Raw genomic sequence first — 15,861 nt, 5'->3', positions numbered from 1 at the left:
CTTATCTTTCTTTCAGTTCCCCTTAGTTTCTTTAGAATGGAAACCATATTGAATCTTTTAGGCATTCACGATGTCTTTGCTTTTTTTGAAAATTTTCTCATACTGTTATTCTAATATTTTCATATCATAATTACCATTCATTTGAACAAGATCAACTTTTTTCCCTCATATATAATTTCATGCTGAAGGTGCTATATCTATTCTGCTGGATTAACTATTCACATGTTTGTTGTTTTTTCTTATTTATGCTTCCTCCCACATGTTACATGGTTGGAAAGAGGTTGTATGTTGGCCATCACAGGCTGCTCCTATGTTTGCTCTTGCTGTAGTCATGGCTTCGTTGGTGCCTTCTTTTGTGACCCAAACAGCAGGTATGGTCCTTCTCTCATGCAGACTCTTTATCACATTTTAGCTACATTGTTAAAGATATTTGAAAAGGAATCATGTAATTTTTCCATACCTTCTTTATTGAGAAGAGAGCTCCAAATATTCTATATACTGACCATTTTTAACTTGATGATTACAAATTACTAGGTGAAGATAGCCTATAGTCCCTGTCAGATGTTGGACTCGGAGTTATTAAGGGCAACCTCAGGTTTCAGCATTTGTCATATATGTTATGTAGAAAATAGCTAAATAACACATTAGGTGATACAGGGGGAACAATGCTTGCATGAAGTGAAAAGGGACCAGTTCTTGCAAAATGAGAATCATCATGTAAGATAAAGATTCCTTCATTGAAAAATAATCAAGGTTGCATCTTATCCGAGTATCTATACTAAGGTGTCACCAAATCAATGAGAGTATCCCGCTTGTTCTTTTGAGCACCATTGAGAAGGTTTTATGCAAGATATTCAGAAGGTGTTAGCAGTTGCCTAACAATAGACTGGGGAGCTGTAACCTAAGATTATGTGATTTGACATGTACCACTAGTTGTTTGGATAAATTATTTGCTACCTAAACATTGTATTGGGGATAAGTAAAATCATCACATTGATGTGTATGATGAAATAATGAGTTATGTCTGCTTAAACAAGGTTGTAATCATCCCGGACCTTTTTTTTTCTCAACATTTTTCTTGTGATATGTTTCTTTCCCCTTTCTTCGTCCTTGTTTTGCTACAGTAATGACTGCCATGTTATAACTTCTAAGCTGATTTGACTAAATCATGAGCTAGATAGTAGCAGAATCATTGTATTGGAAATTAATTTTTGTGAGTATATATTTTTCTTCAACTAAATGAACTCACAATTGTGGACACAAAATAATGAATTAGGTAAATGTTGCAATTGGTAGTTCCCTAATTCATTAGTTCAGTAGTTATTTAATTCACCTGAACTATGAGTTGGTAGAAAGTGAATGAATTCACAACATGTAACGAATTCACAGCATATTTTTTATTTCTATTATATGATTAAGGATATCTTTAATTAATTTGATTATCCTTTACAAACCGTTTCACTTCACATTTATCTTCTGATAAAATTGCAGAATTTATTGATGCTGATATCAGATGGAAGGCCAAAGGATTTGGTGAATTTTTCGCTTGAAGGCTAGCAAGAATTGTTATCTCTATCCTGATCCTTGAAGCTTCATTCAAGCTTATCCAGGTCAAGGCCACTGGAACCCTAAATCAACGCGATGCATGAGCATGGGAACCATATATAAATCTGAGACTCAGATAATTTTGATGCAAAGTAGCTTGGCATAGATTGTCAGCATGTTTTTGGTGCATCATTCTGGTACATGCTGCAGAGTAGACTGGTCGGATGGAGGAAAGAGAAATATTGTAGCATGCCAGGATGCCAGAGACGAGCAGGAATGCTAACATTGGAAAGGAGAGCTGGATTTAGGAACTTGCCCCCAAGGGTATTATGTTCAATCACTTGTGCTTCTTCATGGCTCTATTCAGATAATTGATTCAGCAAACAACCTTACGTTGAACATAATTTTTGGCATTGCCTTGGATTGAAGATCTTGTTATTATTAGAGAGGCCGCAGGGGATACCTGTGGGCAAATGGATGAAATTTTTTGGAAGACTTCCCATGTCTTTAGTGTTGATTTATGTGCAAGCCTATGAAGGATTGCAATTGACTGTTTTTAGGTTGCCGGTCGATAGGCTTGGAAGGATTTCAGCTACAGGGTTCGAAAATTCCTGACAGAAGGTGGGTATCAGAATAATCTTCGAAATATGCTTGCAATAAGTTGGAGCAGCTCGATCCCCAAACCTGGCTTGTGATTTGTACTGCCAAGTATGGCGTCTATGTTAGAGAGATTGTTATACAAAAGAACAGTTCTGTTCTCTGTCTTTGTAGAAATTAGTGGAGATTGCTGTACACCGGAAAACCCCCAAAAATCTTAGTGGACTAAGAGAATCAAAGCAGTCCGTGGATGCACTTCTTCTTTAGTCATGTGTCTTTTCTATGTTGTGCTTTCTGTCGATGATGTGATGATGTTATGGGCTGCCGCTCATCAGTGGTCTTGTTGTGGCCCACCCACCTGCCGTGGCGTGTGGGCGGGCTCCAGCATTCGCAATCAATTTGTTTGGCTGCGTCGGAAAGGAGTAGAGCTTTCGAATAATGGAAACCAGAGCAACCGGTAGTGCGACCGAGGAATTATATGGTTCACGTGTTGTAGTAGAGCAGAGCATATTGCGTGAATGGTCCCTGGCTGTTCACCTCCCCTCCCCGCGTGTGAATTTGTAGCCTTACCTCGCACTATTCACAGGGGAGGGTCCTCCGCCGGCCACCACCATGACCGCGGCATGGCTTCCAGTTTTATCATCATTCAGGAAGGATAGTTTTTTTTTTTATCAAGTGGGAACGGGATATCTCAGCTGTAGCCTTTAGATATGCAAAAGTTCAGAACAGACCTGGTCCAATTAGAAATGCTACGAGGTTGGACATCATGCATGTTCTCTATGAATGGTTATTAACCTAATGCCGGTTACTTATATTTTGGTATGACTTCCATGGTAGGAGCTAGGCTGGGATGCGATGAGGTGCAGATCTAGCTAGCAGCCGATCATCCAGACAAGTTCTTTATCATCAGCATATTAATTGGTGAATTATGAGAGATGGAGGAGAACGGGCCCATCCTCGTGTACCGTCACGCCAGTGGTGAAATAGAGAGGAGAAAAGAAGACACTCAGCATTTACCCTCCCTCATGAGGGCAACCCTCCCCGTTTTTAAAGCCCCACCAACCACCAACCCCCCGTTTTTACTTGGGCCAGCCCACCTCCAGTGCTCCTTCGTGTTGCGCCTCGATTGATGGTCGGTTGGCGCGACCCCACCACCCGCACGTCGCGTTACGTGAGGTTGAGGGGGCTACAGGGGATAACCTCCTCCCCTGCACTCCGCGTCCTTTATCCTTCATATTTTTACTAGAATTTATGCATCAGGCACAGAAGAGATATTTACCAAAACCGAGAGAGTAGAGGTCAGGATAGCGTACTCACACAGTCAGCCGCAGGTTTCGAAAAACCGTTAAGGGCCTTTGCAGATCTGATCCCGTACACATCGTTCAGAGACACTGCAACTCTCTCTCTCTCTCTCTCTACCCGAGAATTATAAAAGGCTGCATCATCCTCAGTTCCTTTCGTCATTGAGAACTACCATCCTTTGGTTCCTCTTCCTCTTCCTCCATTTATACCTTCTAGATCGATCGCGAGAAACCTCCTCCACTTCACCCCGATCAATCACATATCGAAAACCCGAAGAATCCCCCCAGAGAGAGAGAGAGAGAGAGAGAGAGAGAGGATGGTGGAGAGCAGCAGTCTAGAGCTGCTGTGCGACGAAGAGCCGTTTCTTCTAACTCCCGCGCCTTCTCCGGTGGCAGCTCAACGCGGACAGCGCTACTCGTGTTTCCCTGAATCTCCTCCGCTATCCTACAGCAATATCACTGATGAAGAACGCAGCCAAGCCTTCCAGGATTACATCCTCAGGGAGCACCAGTATGGTCCATGCGTCGGGTACTCGAAGCAACTCCACCACTTCGCTCATCTATCAACTGCCCGAACCAAAGCCATAAGATACATCATCCTGGTATGCGATCATATTCCAGTTCTGACTTCTGACCGTGGGTGTTAGCTAGCTCTCATCATGTTGCACTACCTCTACCACTACTGTCGCTAGTATTACCTTCTTGTGTCTCTAGGTTTGCAGCCGACTTGGTCTTGCCACTGGAACAGCATTTAACGCCGTCAACTATCTCGACCGCTTCTTCTCCATGAATCGTCCCATGGTACGTAGTGCGTCCTCCCAGACTTCCTTATTTGCTATCTAACTTTATTTAGCCGATCGACGTCCTCCATGATGATGATCATCATCTTGGACAGAGATGGGAAGTTTGGATGACAGAGCTGCTGTCCGTTGCCTGCCTCTCAATTGCTTCCAAACTGGACGAGGTCGACGTCCCTTCCCTGCATCATCTCCAGGTTCCTCCATTTCTAATCCTATACATCCATTTCTTTCTTTGAGTTCCCCAAGAAGAAGCATTAATCGATCGTCGTCGACGTGCTTACAAACAGACGGAGGATCTGGACCATCGGTTCCAGCCGAGCATAGTCCAGCAGATGGAACTGACGGTCCTCAAGGCCCTGGACTGGCGTCTCTCCTGCGTCACCCCATACTCCTACGTCCACTTGCTGACGTGGCGCACCCACGCCTCCCAATCCGCTCGCGTCACCCACCTCCTCCTCCGCGCCCTATTAGGTAACTAACCGAACCCCCCACCTCGGCATGATAAGAAAATCCAGTCTTTGGGAAACCACGTGATCGAAATTCAACGGTACAGATACCACGTTCGTGGATTTCGCTGCGTCCACCGTCGCTGTATCAGCGATGAGGTGCGTCGTGCAGACCGATGCTCATCTCTCGACCCTCAGCCGTCTGATTCCGGTCGAACGCATGGTAAGATTAAGATTTCAATCCTTACCAAACCAACTAAAACCAAGATCGTAGTTTAAGCTTGTCATGATTTCTTTTTCTTTTTCTTTTTCTTTTTCGGGCTAGGATGACGTGGACAGCTGTCATAAGATCATGGGCCGACGCATCATGGGCCCACAAAACAAGAACGATGGCCCGTGGAGCCCGGTGTCCGTCATTCCCATGCGCTAGCCTGCAACGCAGAGCCTCCTTGGTTCTTTTCCGGCTGTGCCTCGGAGGCAGCTCCAAGCTCCAAACAAGCCAAAGATCGAACGGCTAAGAGGATATCATCATCGACAGCCGCACGCGATGCACCACTGCGTTGGATGCACTCGCTGTATGTGATTGTAGCGTATGATCATCCAAGGTAATCATAGATTGGATGCAATGCTACCGTAACACGAAATGTTTCATGCCAAAAAGTTGAAGACTCCTGATATGCACCCTCCCACTTCTCCCTGATACCCGATCCAAGGAGCAGCAGAAGAGTCATGCATCAGCTGTCTGAACTTTTTGTGTGACATTTCTGCGTTATTAAGAGCATTTATTTTTATTCAAAAGTAATTCTTTGTACATTTTGTGGGCTTATGTATCCTTCTTCTTCATTATTCGGAGTAATGTATTCTTCTTCTTAAGCATATATATAAAAATATATGCATTTTATTTCATCGAGTAATATGATTAATGTGCTTTCGATCACTTATTGATCAATGAACTTGTCATAACTAATTAGAAATTGATAGCGAAAAAGCAGCGTAAAAGGACTGCGGCAGAATTTTTTTCATATAAATGATCGTTAGTTGTCAGTTTCTTTAATATATAAAGGAATCAAGAGAGCACTGTCATAAATTGTGGGACAATTAATGATGGAATACGGCTATTATGCACGAGGAAGTACTTTCACGACAGCATACCCATGTAAAGATGGGCCTGCATTTCGTCACAATGGAGTTGAATTAAGGTTTTTCGTAATGTAGATTTCGTGCATGAGCATATCATTATTCATGTGTTTAGTCTTGCATATGATCATAATGGAACTGGGTCATCTCGAGATTAAACCGAGAGGCAGCTTGAGTGAGGCAAGTTGCGTATGGGCACTCGTCAAATTCCTGCTTGCTTTTTTACCTATATCAAGCGTCGCCACTTGATCATGATAGCCTAATGATAATGAAAACAGAGCACATTTAGGCCTGTTGCTTGATGGAAATAGACAATAAAAAAAATAATCATGGAATATGTGTGAACCGCATATAAAAACCTGTAATTTGTATTATTTTTTAATTACACATGCACTAATGAGCCTGAGATATTAGTGGGCATTGATATATTTGTAGATATGTCAAACTTAGTACATGAAAAAATTATGATAAAAAATATCTATTAATTGCAAATACAACACCACAAAGATTGTATATTGTACGTAGTTTCGTGCTTCACACAGAGAGAGTGAACAAGAGATCTACCACAAAGTATAAAACAATGGTACACAGAAATGCCGATAGCGAGATACAGTAGGCCTTTGTATTTACATAGCCTTTGTTACTCGTAATCATATAACTCTGTATTTATATAGCCTTTGTTACTCGTAATCATATAACTCTACCAATCCGTGTGTCGATAACAGGAGCTTTTGGCGGTTCACAAAAATCAAGCGCTTGGGCGAGAGATAAACGGTGGTTCCTCCAAATAGTCTTGGCCCACTTTCTCATTCGTTCACCTTCTTCTTTTCTGTTCTGTTGAATGCATAACAGTTCTGCATATCCACCTAAACAATAACACTATTTAGTCAAAACCTTAAGATAAACCCTAATATTCCAACTACATTATTATATCAATAAAATGTAGAAGTTACGAAAAAACAATACTCTATAAAATAAATACGTATTAGTTATAGACTTCCAAATCTATCATGAAATCTATAAGCTTTATTTTTATTATCAAGCAATTTGTTCTATCATCTAAACGCAAGCATCTTTACTGAAACAAAAGTCTTTTACATTTATCGGCAGATCAAAGAGAAAAACCATGTTACCATCATCTAGTATTTTTTCTTCTACTACTACTACATAATAAAAATTAAAATTGATCATGTGAAGTTCTAAACATGCTGCCATAAACTGGAAGCTTAAAGCAATCCTCTTCCATGATACAGCTCAGATGAACCATAACAAACTAGTTCTAAAATAAGCCATATTTCACCGCTCACTATATAAAAATGTTTTATTACGACAATGGCCTTCTGCATACACTTCCTCACAACCGCTATTGGAGAGGTCATCTTTAAGTATCGTTCCTCCTTCGACCAACTAACCCAATACTTATTAAGAGGCAAGCATTTACAAAGCAGCAAATCACAAGCATATGGACGGTAACAAAAATGTCGCAAACAACTTTAAGAAAGTTGAGAGGGCATATGCTGAAGATACCAAGAAAAACGTAAACTGGTTGAACCTTTTCTAAAACCTCAGGGTCCGAAACAAGTACTAACAATGGAGAAAAATCTTTTGCTAGGAAGTACGTAATGTTGTAAGAAAGGACCTAAAGGCCCACACTAACTACAAGCTATTAAAGCCTGCACAAGCTAGTCAAGAAGAGGGGTTCCAATAAAGAGATGTAATTCATAATAGGGGAAGCCCTCCACAGAATTCATACATATTAAGGATGTTCTAGTTGAGATCAAGGATCATCCAGAAATTGTCTAAAAGGAAAGGTATCGTTACATCTCATGATGCATAGGCTTGTGTGCAAGTGTTCAGAGCAGGTTTGTGTTAAGTACAGATTATCTACAAATTTCTTCTTGCAGACTTTGTATCTGAATGACACAGATACCCTCATATTTTTAATTGTCAGATGCTGATACTCTGGGATAAATCAAAGGTCCAACAATCACAGGTCAAATAAAATCAAATACATGTGCATAATAAAAAAAATGGTGGCTCCTTTTAAAGGAATGATGATTAAAGGAGGAGAAGGAAGAGTAAGCGGAACAGAGAAGTTCAGGGTGCAGGAAGTGGACCACTAACATGCCCATGCCAATAGCAGCACTCAAGGACTTCAAAATCAATCAAAAAAATTGGATCTGATACATTACATGTTTCTGTGTTACTGGCTAATATTTAACAACACCTCCTACATTATATCCACTTCTAGCATCCCAGGACGAATAAAACAACAATCATGTGGTCACTTGGAGTATCATAACCTGGTCAGAGTTGGGGGGGGGCATCTACAGATTGGGGTTGAGAGTATTTCAATAAACTTTAAAAATATAAATGAACAGAGAATTTCAATCAGCAAGAAATAACCTTTAGAAAGAGGTCATCTATAGTTGATTCCACCCCCCCCCCCCCCCCCCCCCCCCCCCGGTCCCCCCTTCTATGATCTTTCTTGCCATTGACATGAAAGAACCCAAATCCTTCATAATGTCTTGCTTATATGCAATGGTCCTACATATTATGAACATGGCAAATAAGGTGGTGCAAAGAACTACCTCTTGCAAGGGCAACAATGTCTCTTCCATCCACCTGTACTGCAGCATCTGCAATGATCCACCATTGAAAAAGCAATTCTTACATGCAGATGTGTAATGAAAAATTGGATATAGCAGTGGAAATTGAAATACCTTCACAATCCAAGGCTGGAGCTTTTAGCAAATCAATGGCCCTCCTATATAATCCCTGCCATTTGGCAGTATCAACAAGTTATTAAGTAGATAATATACTGAATTTCAATAAAAATGACAAGCTTCTTTGACTTGGGTGCTTGCATATAAATTAAACCCAGCTTAGTGGAGAGCATGTGAGCAAATTTAAGATAATCATGGCATACAATTAAGTAAAAACCAATAGCGCAAAACAAGGTGAAGCCATGCTGTATGTCTAACCAGGTTTGGCCACATTTATAGCTATGGAAAAACAACAACTGAATTTGCAAAGACACAACTACCAACTGTATGTCAAGGTTCAGGCTAACCTCCTGGATCAATATAGAACTTGAAGATTCCATCTTTGCTTTATGTTTAAACATAAGAGCTATGCAAGTTAACACAATCCCAACCTTCGGATGAGTTGATCCTGAGTCGAAGAATAACATGTGATGCAAGTCGAACTCAAACTAAAAAATAGCCAAATGTTATAATGAATCTACAGTTCATGTACTGAGAAGTTTAAGTATGACGAACCAAAATGATTTTCAGCTTTAGTTAGTGCCTTGGTCAGCAACTCCTCCGCTTCTTGAAATTTCCTGAATGAGAAAGACCGCATTAGCCAACTCAGTAAGAAAAATCACAATGATTGTATTGTTGCATTGTAAAAGTGAGATACAATCTTTAGGTGAATCATATATGCAGAATGTAAGCTAAAAAATGTTGACTAAAGTAGTGACTCTTTAGTTAACCACAAGAACCTTACCCCAAATGTGACAATAGCTGGCCTAATGCACATGTAGCTCCCAGGAGACCTTCTTCAGGGATCATGTTGGCAGAAGACAGATACAAATTGTTCGATATATCCTTTCCTTCTGATATCTGAAGCGCCCTCTCATACAAGTTCTTTGCCGATGAAAAGCTCCCAGTGCAATGAAGAAATTCCCCATGAGAAAGAGCAACATTTCCTGCATATCAAGAAAAAAAATAATAACTTGCATGAATTCGGCATCCAGAGGAAAAATTGCCTCTTGAATTGCTGCTGCGAAGCATAACATACCCATTTGATCTTGACCCTCTCGCACATTATAGTCTGGAAGCCCCTCAAAGAGCAGCTCAGCTGTCACAGAAAATTAAAATCATTTCCATCCTAATCTTGCTTTTCTTTCTAATAAAAGAGTCGGAATGTTTTTCTTGGGGAACTTCAAGAAAGTCACAAGGGTTCCCCCAAAGAAAACAGAAACCTGATTGGAGTTCCCCATTCACAAGATCAGCAAGTCCCTTGATGGCTTTAGCCCGCAATTCAGGTACGCTGACTTCCATGCTTTTCCTCGACAGTTGAGAGAAATCATCTGCGAGCACTGATGGAGGAACATCCTATGGCAAAATAACCATCAAATAAATCCAACCTAAAGCATCACAGACGCTATATATAGCCGTGCTTACCAACCTGGCCCAGCTCCAACTTCAGCCCGATCAAAGCTTCCCATGCTGCCACTGCACATTCATTTGAAAAAAGAAAAGATGGGATGCATCTTAGTGCCAATAACTAGGTGAGAAATCATGTGCAAGGTTTCTGTAGGATGTTGGAACAGCAGGATGGATCCCTACATATGATTCCTTTGTAATTTGTAAAGTAAGGCAACACCGTTTGTGCAAATCGAAATGATAGACCGATTGACCAAACAAGAAAACAGATGGGAGACTTGTTTGGTCTCTATCGCATCCAAATATACCAAAAAACTACGGAGCAGTTCATAAATTTCTCACAGAAACAGCATGTAGAGAACCTACCAAACCCTGACGAAGGTAAAAAGGTAAGAGAATCAGTCAAAAGCATTTCAACAAACAGCACATAGCCGGTGCGAGCTTATCCATTTCATTTTTGTTAATCATATGAAAAGCTTCCAGAAAGCAGCCATGGGAATCACCTTTAAGAGCTAAAGAAGTGCGCCTCAGCTGGCGAACCATCTCGAGCTTCTCAAAGGCATCTCGAAGCCGCCCTCTGCCCATATACATGAGATCCATTATATAGCATAAGCGACCAGTTATCATCAAAACTCTCTTCTAACTCCCGCTTCAAAAATGATGATGAATTTAAATAAAAGGAGTGACCTCTCGTAGTGCAAAGTCGACATGGCGAGCATCAGCATTCCCATCGCCTCCTCATCTCCTCCTCCTCGAAAGTTGGACAGGCCTTGCTCCAGCACGAGCATCGCTTGGGCATACGAATCCCCTGCATACATATAAACATATAGTACAAGATTACAAAATTGGATCGAAGAAAAAGAAGAAGAAGAAGAAGAACACTCGACTGAAAGATAGAAAGGGGCAGGGGACCTGATCTGTGAGATCTAGCATGGCCGAGGGCGTACTGGATCATCTGGCGAGAAACACCATCTGGGCCGTTGGTCGCGTAGGACCTCAGGACTGGCGTCGAGGCGAGTACGAGCTCCCTTGGGGACTGGGCTGGGGCTTTGGTTGCTGCTCTCCTCAGCGCGACTCGGAACATGGTCGTGGGAGATGGGAAAAGAAAGGGAAGCTGCAAGAAGAACCGAAGAGCGAGCAGAGACAATGGAAGCCGTTTACATCGGAATATTAGATTCGCCGCGGCCCCAGCCCAGTCCCCGAGATTTTGCCACGTCTCCAGGTTCGAAGTGAAAACGGCTTTAGGTCCCGGAGGCCCCGCGAACCGAGCGGTTCATCAACCAAAGCGATTCCGTTTTCGAAATATGGCCCATATGGGTTTGGTAGTTTGATCTCGGAGTAATATGGACAGCACTCCCTCAAAGGCTGCAGCTTTGAAGATGGCTGACTATGGTGATTGGCTAAATTCAGAGCCAACACAGTTATATTGATGGGCACCTGTCTGTTTTAAGTTATATTGATCGGCACCTGTCTGCTTTAGATTATCTCTAGGCTTGCGAGAGGATTTATTTCCTTTTAAGTCATTTATGTCTATTAAAAAGGAAACAGTGTTGCTGGCTGTATTACCTCCTATATTGTGCATCATTCAAGAAAGTTTATCTGATAGAGTCTCAAGTTTATTTCTTTTTCTTTTCGTCAAATATTTTTTTCTGATTTTTTTGAATGCATGCATGAATTTTTTATGTGAGTCACTATTATATAAATAAATAAATAAATAAATAAATAAAATAATATATATAAAGAAGGACGACGGCTGCAGCCTTCATGGGCAAATCCTTATATTGGCGCAAGACGCTAACCGCCCCCTCATCATCAAGACGTTGGTGCTCCGTGACGCTGACAACTCTAGAAACAAGGGCCTTATCCTCGGTATCTTTGACGATATTAAATCACATAAACATCTTCATGAGGACAGCCATGATCAGAGGCTCTCTTCCCACCAAAGTACTTTGAAGGGTGATTCAATTCAGGGCGAACGATTCATAGGTCCGTAGGAGTCTCATGAAGGTTAGGCTTGAAACGGACATCCATCTCAGATAATGTTATGGTAAGCGTTCGCACTTAAATAGCAGTGAGAAGACTCAGATTTCCAGGAGATGAATTTCTATTCATATTTACCATTGGAATCCATAGAAAACAGCTATGCTGCCATTTCAAATTTAGCAATATCTATTTCAGATATACAAATGAAAATCAATTAAAAAATCTACATATGCTCTATAATGTTCAAAGCCAGGTAACACTAGGAATGATACCAATATTTTTTTTGAAAGAAATGATTTTGATAATAATAACTTTTTGTTACAACTTTAGGCGGACTGGGATTCTCGGGTACATGAGTCATGTCAACGAAAACTTGGAAGTGGAAGTGGAAGTGGATGGTACAATTTGTAAAAGAATTTACATGAATATTGTCAATATAAGAAATGCAGATGCACTATTATTTGTTATGCTTTGGCAAAATCATAAGGCATCCGGAAGTGGACATTTGAGCAAAAGATTGGGCATCAGCTTTGTTCCGAGCAATATCTCTAAACTCATCATGGGTGAGGAAGTCTTTCCCTTGGAATTCCTTCTTTACCACGAAGATGCTTCAAAGGTGACTCCAGAGAATGCCACTAGAGTCCCAACTCCTTTTTCAATTGAGCAAGAGCAGCTTCAATTTCATCGATGCTGTTCTCGATACTGCCTGCATTTTGGCTTCCATCTTTCCTTTTATCTTCCCTAGGCTTTGTATACGAGTTTTCCTTCGGCGAGTCATCACCACCACTCTCTTCTTCAGAATTTGAATCGTTGATGTTGAGCTCCTTCTCTAAGAACTCGACAAACTCCTCACCAATGTCCTGAAACATACAGTGATGAATATATAATGAAAATTTCAAGTTCAGAGCAAACGAATGCTTTTTCTGTTTTAATTGCATAGGAATATGTTCGGTAGGCAGGGACAAGGATTACTTCATATTTTATAATTGCACAATGTTTATCAGATTGGAACTTACTGCCAGTTCCTCCCACAGACTCTTGGGTTTCTCTTCTGAATTTATGCCTGCTTCCCAGTTTTGAAATTCTGCTTGTAGATCACGAAAGAAATCCGCTGCAACATCAAGGTTCTGGTTATCTTCAAGGAAAATTGGCTCTTTTGTAGAAAGAAAAAGATTGATCAACTAAAACTGCGAGAATAACATGTTCAAGCCACAGTTTCCTGCAGGAGAAAAATCTACCTATTGATATTTGAACATCTCTCAAAAAATTGCCTGCAGAATAAATGGGTTATATAAGGACTTCCAATTAATTATGAGGATAACACATCCTAAAGGAAGTGCTAATAGAGTGACCATATTTTTAAAGTATGACGGCAAACTTATTGAAAAAAAAAATCATGGTGTTCATGATGATGCTGCAAAGGAAAAAGGACTACTTTCTATAAATAACTCCTTATCCAATATCGGGAAAATAATTAAAAAAATTAAGGTAATATAATTAAATTTGGATCTAGCAAATTTCCAGACAACTTTTCAGAAGCCAAGATTCGCACCAAAGCCATAAAATTCTTCTTCTGGGGTACTGCTGTTCCTTTCAGCTGTTCTCGAATAATCTGAACTGTAACTGCCATACTTGAACTTTGATTCTGAATTCAATAAGGTATTGTATGCATGCTTAATTCGCATGAATTTCTCTTGAGCATTTGCCTATATCACAGTCAATATAGAACTATATCAGTAAAATAATCAACATGATAAGGCAAAGCATTACGTCTCTTATCTAGTATAGTATGATTACCTTAAGTCTTTCCAGCAAGTTAGTAACTCACGGGTCTCGTCAAAATAAAACTAGAAACGAAAAATAGAAAATAGAGAAACAATTTTTTAGCAAAACAATAAAAATGAATATATGGTACCAAAACTTTCAAGCACATCGCATGCCTTTTTAGAAGAAAACAGCATTTGTTATGATCCAGAAGGATGAGACAGCCGTGGCAAGTGAGTTATTTTTTTTTAGAGGAGGTTAACATGCAGGTAGCACACGTCTGAAAACAATGCATATATTTGCAGTTTCCTCTTTAGTGTCTGGCAACTGTATTCAAGTTTTACGGAACTAACACTCTCTTTTAAGAGATCTTTTGTTATCACTAAGTGAGATCTAAAGTAGACAAGGATGTAGGAAACATTGTCCATAAAGAAGTCAAAACATCTGTATCAATAATACTAGCACTAATGGAGGTCTAGTCTCAGTTTTGGATGATGCTTCCTGCTCAACAGAACAAAATGGTGTCAGCTTTAAACAATTCACCAGACGAACTTATGAAGTAAAATTATAAAAAACGTTAAATATATTACACAAAAAAGTTGCCTTCAGAAAGTAATCATGAGAACAAGGGAACAATATACAGACAGCAAGAGAGATTAGATATGCTCCATAGTCCAGTGGATGTACATGTTACCATTCCGGTTCATTGGCTTTTGCAGGTTAACCATCGAATTGCTGACACGATTAGCAACTGTTAGGTCCTATTTGCTAACTGTTGTTTAGCATAATGTAAATTTTTCCATAACATTACTGAACAGTTAACATTTTTTATCATCAGCTCTTGCATCACACTGGATGATATATGTATATATATATATGTATATATGATGAACTTTCCTAAAATTCGAGAAAACAAGAATCATAATAGATATAACGAAATCTTGCCAAAGTTCTATAAAGCAACTAAAAAAACCAATTTCACCAATTCGCATAAAAAATCTTAGCATCGGAACGAAACAGGCAGATGCAAGGGAGAGTGAGTAAAAAGATTTTCCAGGAATCGAGAATCCAAGGCTCTCTAGGAGAATCTAAAGAAGTTGTTGAGGTGAACTGTAAGTAAGAAAAAAGAGGGAATTGGAAGCCTTACCTCTTTGTTAACATCGGGATGATATTTGAGGGCGAGCTTCCGGTAAGCCCTCTTGATCTCGCCAGGGGTTGCGGATGGGGACACGCCCAATACCTCGTAAGGCGACTCCCTCCGGCTCGATCTCACCGTCGAATAGGTGGTGCGCCTTCTCGCCTCCCGCCTCCTCTTCGGAGGGCTCCAACCAAGACTTGTTCTTGGGTGCGGGGACGGGGGCGAGAAGTGAGAGCAGGCCTCATAGGAGCGGGCAGGGATGGAGAATTTGGGGAAGAGGGTGGGAGGAGGGAGCAAGAAGAGAGGGTGTTGAAGACGGAAGGGGGGAGAGGAGGGATGGGTGGAGAGAGGCGGCCTCATCCTCTCAAAGAGACAGCCATGGGATATATGATAAGACTGTTCGGTCTTAACAACGCAGCCATGGATAGGTTTTCGATGAACACATACCGACCACAGGATCAATTCAGTTTGAGAGAATATTTCATAGCTTATGCGGTCCCAAATTTATTAGCTAATTAACCAACGTCCTTAATCATAAAAGTAGAATGCTAATCTGAGTACATAGCCTTGGCGTTATTGGGCCAACAATTGCAGACGCTCCGTTTACAATTTGATAGGATCAATTTTTCTACATGTGGAACACACATGCTTTTTCAATTTCTTAGGGCTCGTTTGGTTCGCGGGAAGTATTTTCCCTCCTAGGAATATGATTCCTGGGAATCAGATTCCTAGAAAGAGGATACCTAGGAAAGTACTTTTGACATGTTTGGTTAACCATGGGAAAGTGACTAATTTCCAAAGTGCTTATGTTTGGTTGACCATCCACTTTCCTAGGAAAGTTATATATAATTCCTATTATGCCCTTAATAAAAATTAGGTCTTTAATGCCTCTTTAATGCTTCTTTAATGCTGAAGGGTCTTTTTGGGAAAAAATAAAAAAGGAGTGATTCCTACCTCATGGGAAAGTAACTTTCCCAT

General features: G+C 40.6%; 3 protein-coding genes across 6 annotated transcripts; 1 reads left to right on the top strand and 2 right to left on the bottom strand.

Moving 5' to 3' along the window:
- Window positions 1–2,598: 2,598 nt before the first annotated feature.
- Window positions 2,599–5,557, top strand: LOC113462532 (putative cyclin-D7-1). Of its 2 annotated transcripts, XM_088703685.2 has the most exons (7): window positions 2,690–2,898; window positions 2,980–4,045; window positions 4,158–4,244; window positions 4,339–4,437; window positions 4,531–4,714; window positions 4,797–4,912; window positions 5,015–5,557. In XM_088703685.2, the coding sequence occupies exons 2-7, from the start codon at window positions 3,761–3,763 to the stop codon at window positions 5,117–5,119; spliced, it is 876 nt and encodes a 291-aa protein (XP_088559811.2). In that variant the 5' UTR covers window positions 2,690–2,898; window positions 2,980–3,760; the 3' UTR covers window positions 5,120–5,557. The 2 variants fall into 2 exon arrangements, with proteins under 2 accessions (XP_088559812.2, XP_088559811.2); XM_088703686.2 differs by having other exon boundaries at window positions 2,599–4,045.
- A 731-nt stretch (window positions 5,558–6,288) lies between these two features.
- NDP1 (Tetratricopeptide repeat (TPR)-like superfamily protein) lies at window positions 6,289–11,446 on the bottom strand. Of its 2 annotated transcripts, none has more exons than XM_008787323.6 (12): window positions 10,911–11,446; window positions 10,686–10,806; window positions 10,502–10,575; window positions 10,021–10,067; window positions 9,815–9,947; window positions 9,631–9,690; window positions 9,337–9,538; window positions 9,108–9,169; window positions 8,900–9,000; window positions 8,550–8,604; window positions 8,418–8,465; window positions 6,289–6,692 (listed from the first exon to the last, which is right to left on the bottom strand). In XM_008787323.6, exons 1-12 carry the CDS (start codon window positions 11,080–11,082, stop codon window positions 6,517–6,519), a joined length of 1,251 nt encoding a protein of 416 aa, XP_008785545.4. In that variant the 5' UTR covers window positions 11,083–11,446; the 3' UTR covers window positions 6,289–6,516. The 2 variants fall into 2 exon arrangements, with proteins under 2 accessions (XP_008785545.4, XP_008785546.4); XM_008787324.6 differs by having other exon boundaries at window positions 9,815–9,931; window positions 10,017–10,067; window positions 10,911–11,286.
- Window positions 11,447–12,354: 908 nt separating this feature from the next.
- On the bottom strand, window positions 12,355–15,438 carry LOC103704147 (Chaperone DnaJ-domain superfamily protein). Of its 2 annotated transcripts, XM_039125053.3 has the most exons (5): window positions 14,893–15,438; window positions 13,534–13,687; window positions 13,220–13,252; window positions 12,998–13,092; window positions 12,355–12,841 (listed from the first exon to the last, which is right to left on the bottom strand). In XM_039125053.3, exons 1-5 carry the CDS (start codon window positions 15,241–15,243, stop codon window positions 12,617–12,619), a joined length of 858 nt encoding a protein of 285 aa, XP_038980981.1. In that variant the 5' UTR covers window positions 15,244–15,438; the 3' UTR covers window positions 12,355–12,616. The 2 variants fall into 2 exon arrangements, with proteins under 2 accessions (XP_038980981.1, XP_038980982.1); XM_039125054.3 differs by lacking the exon at window positions 13,220–13,252 and having other exon boundaries at window positions 14,893–15,390.
- Between the last annotated feature and the right edge of the window lie 423 nt (window positions 15,439–15,861).

Source organism: Phoenix dactylifera, chromosome 8 (genome assembly GCF_051530095.1).
Source record: "Phoenix dactylifera cultivar Ajwa chromosome 8, Ajwa_hap1_PhDact_Kaust_v1.1, whole genome shotgun sequence".
Taxonomy (NCBI): domain Eukaryota; kingdom Viridiplantae; phylum Streptophyta; class Magnoliopsida; order Arecales; family Arecaceae; genus Phoenix; species Phoenix dactylifera.
The sequence above is the reverse complement of the archived record's forward strand: the minus strand, read 5'-3'. Positions and strand labels throughout refer to the sequence as shown.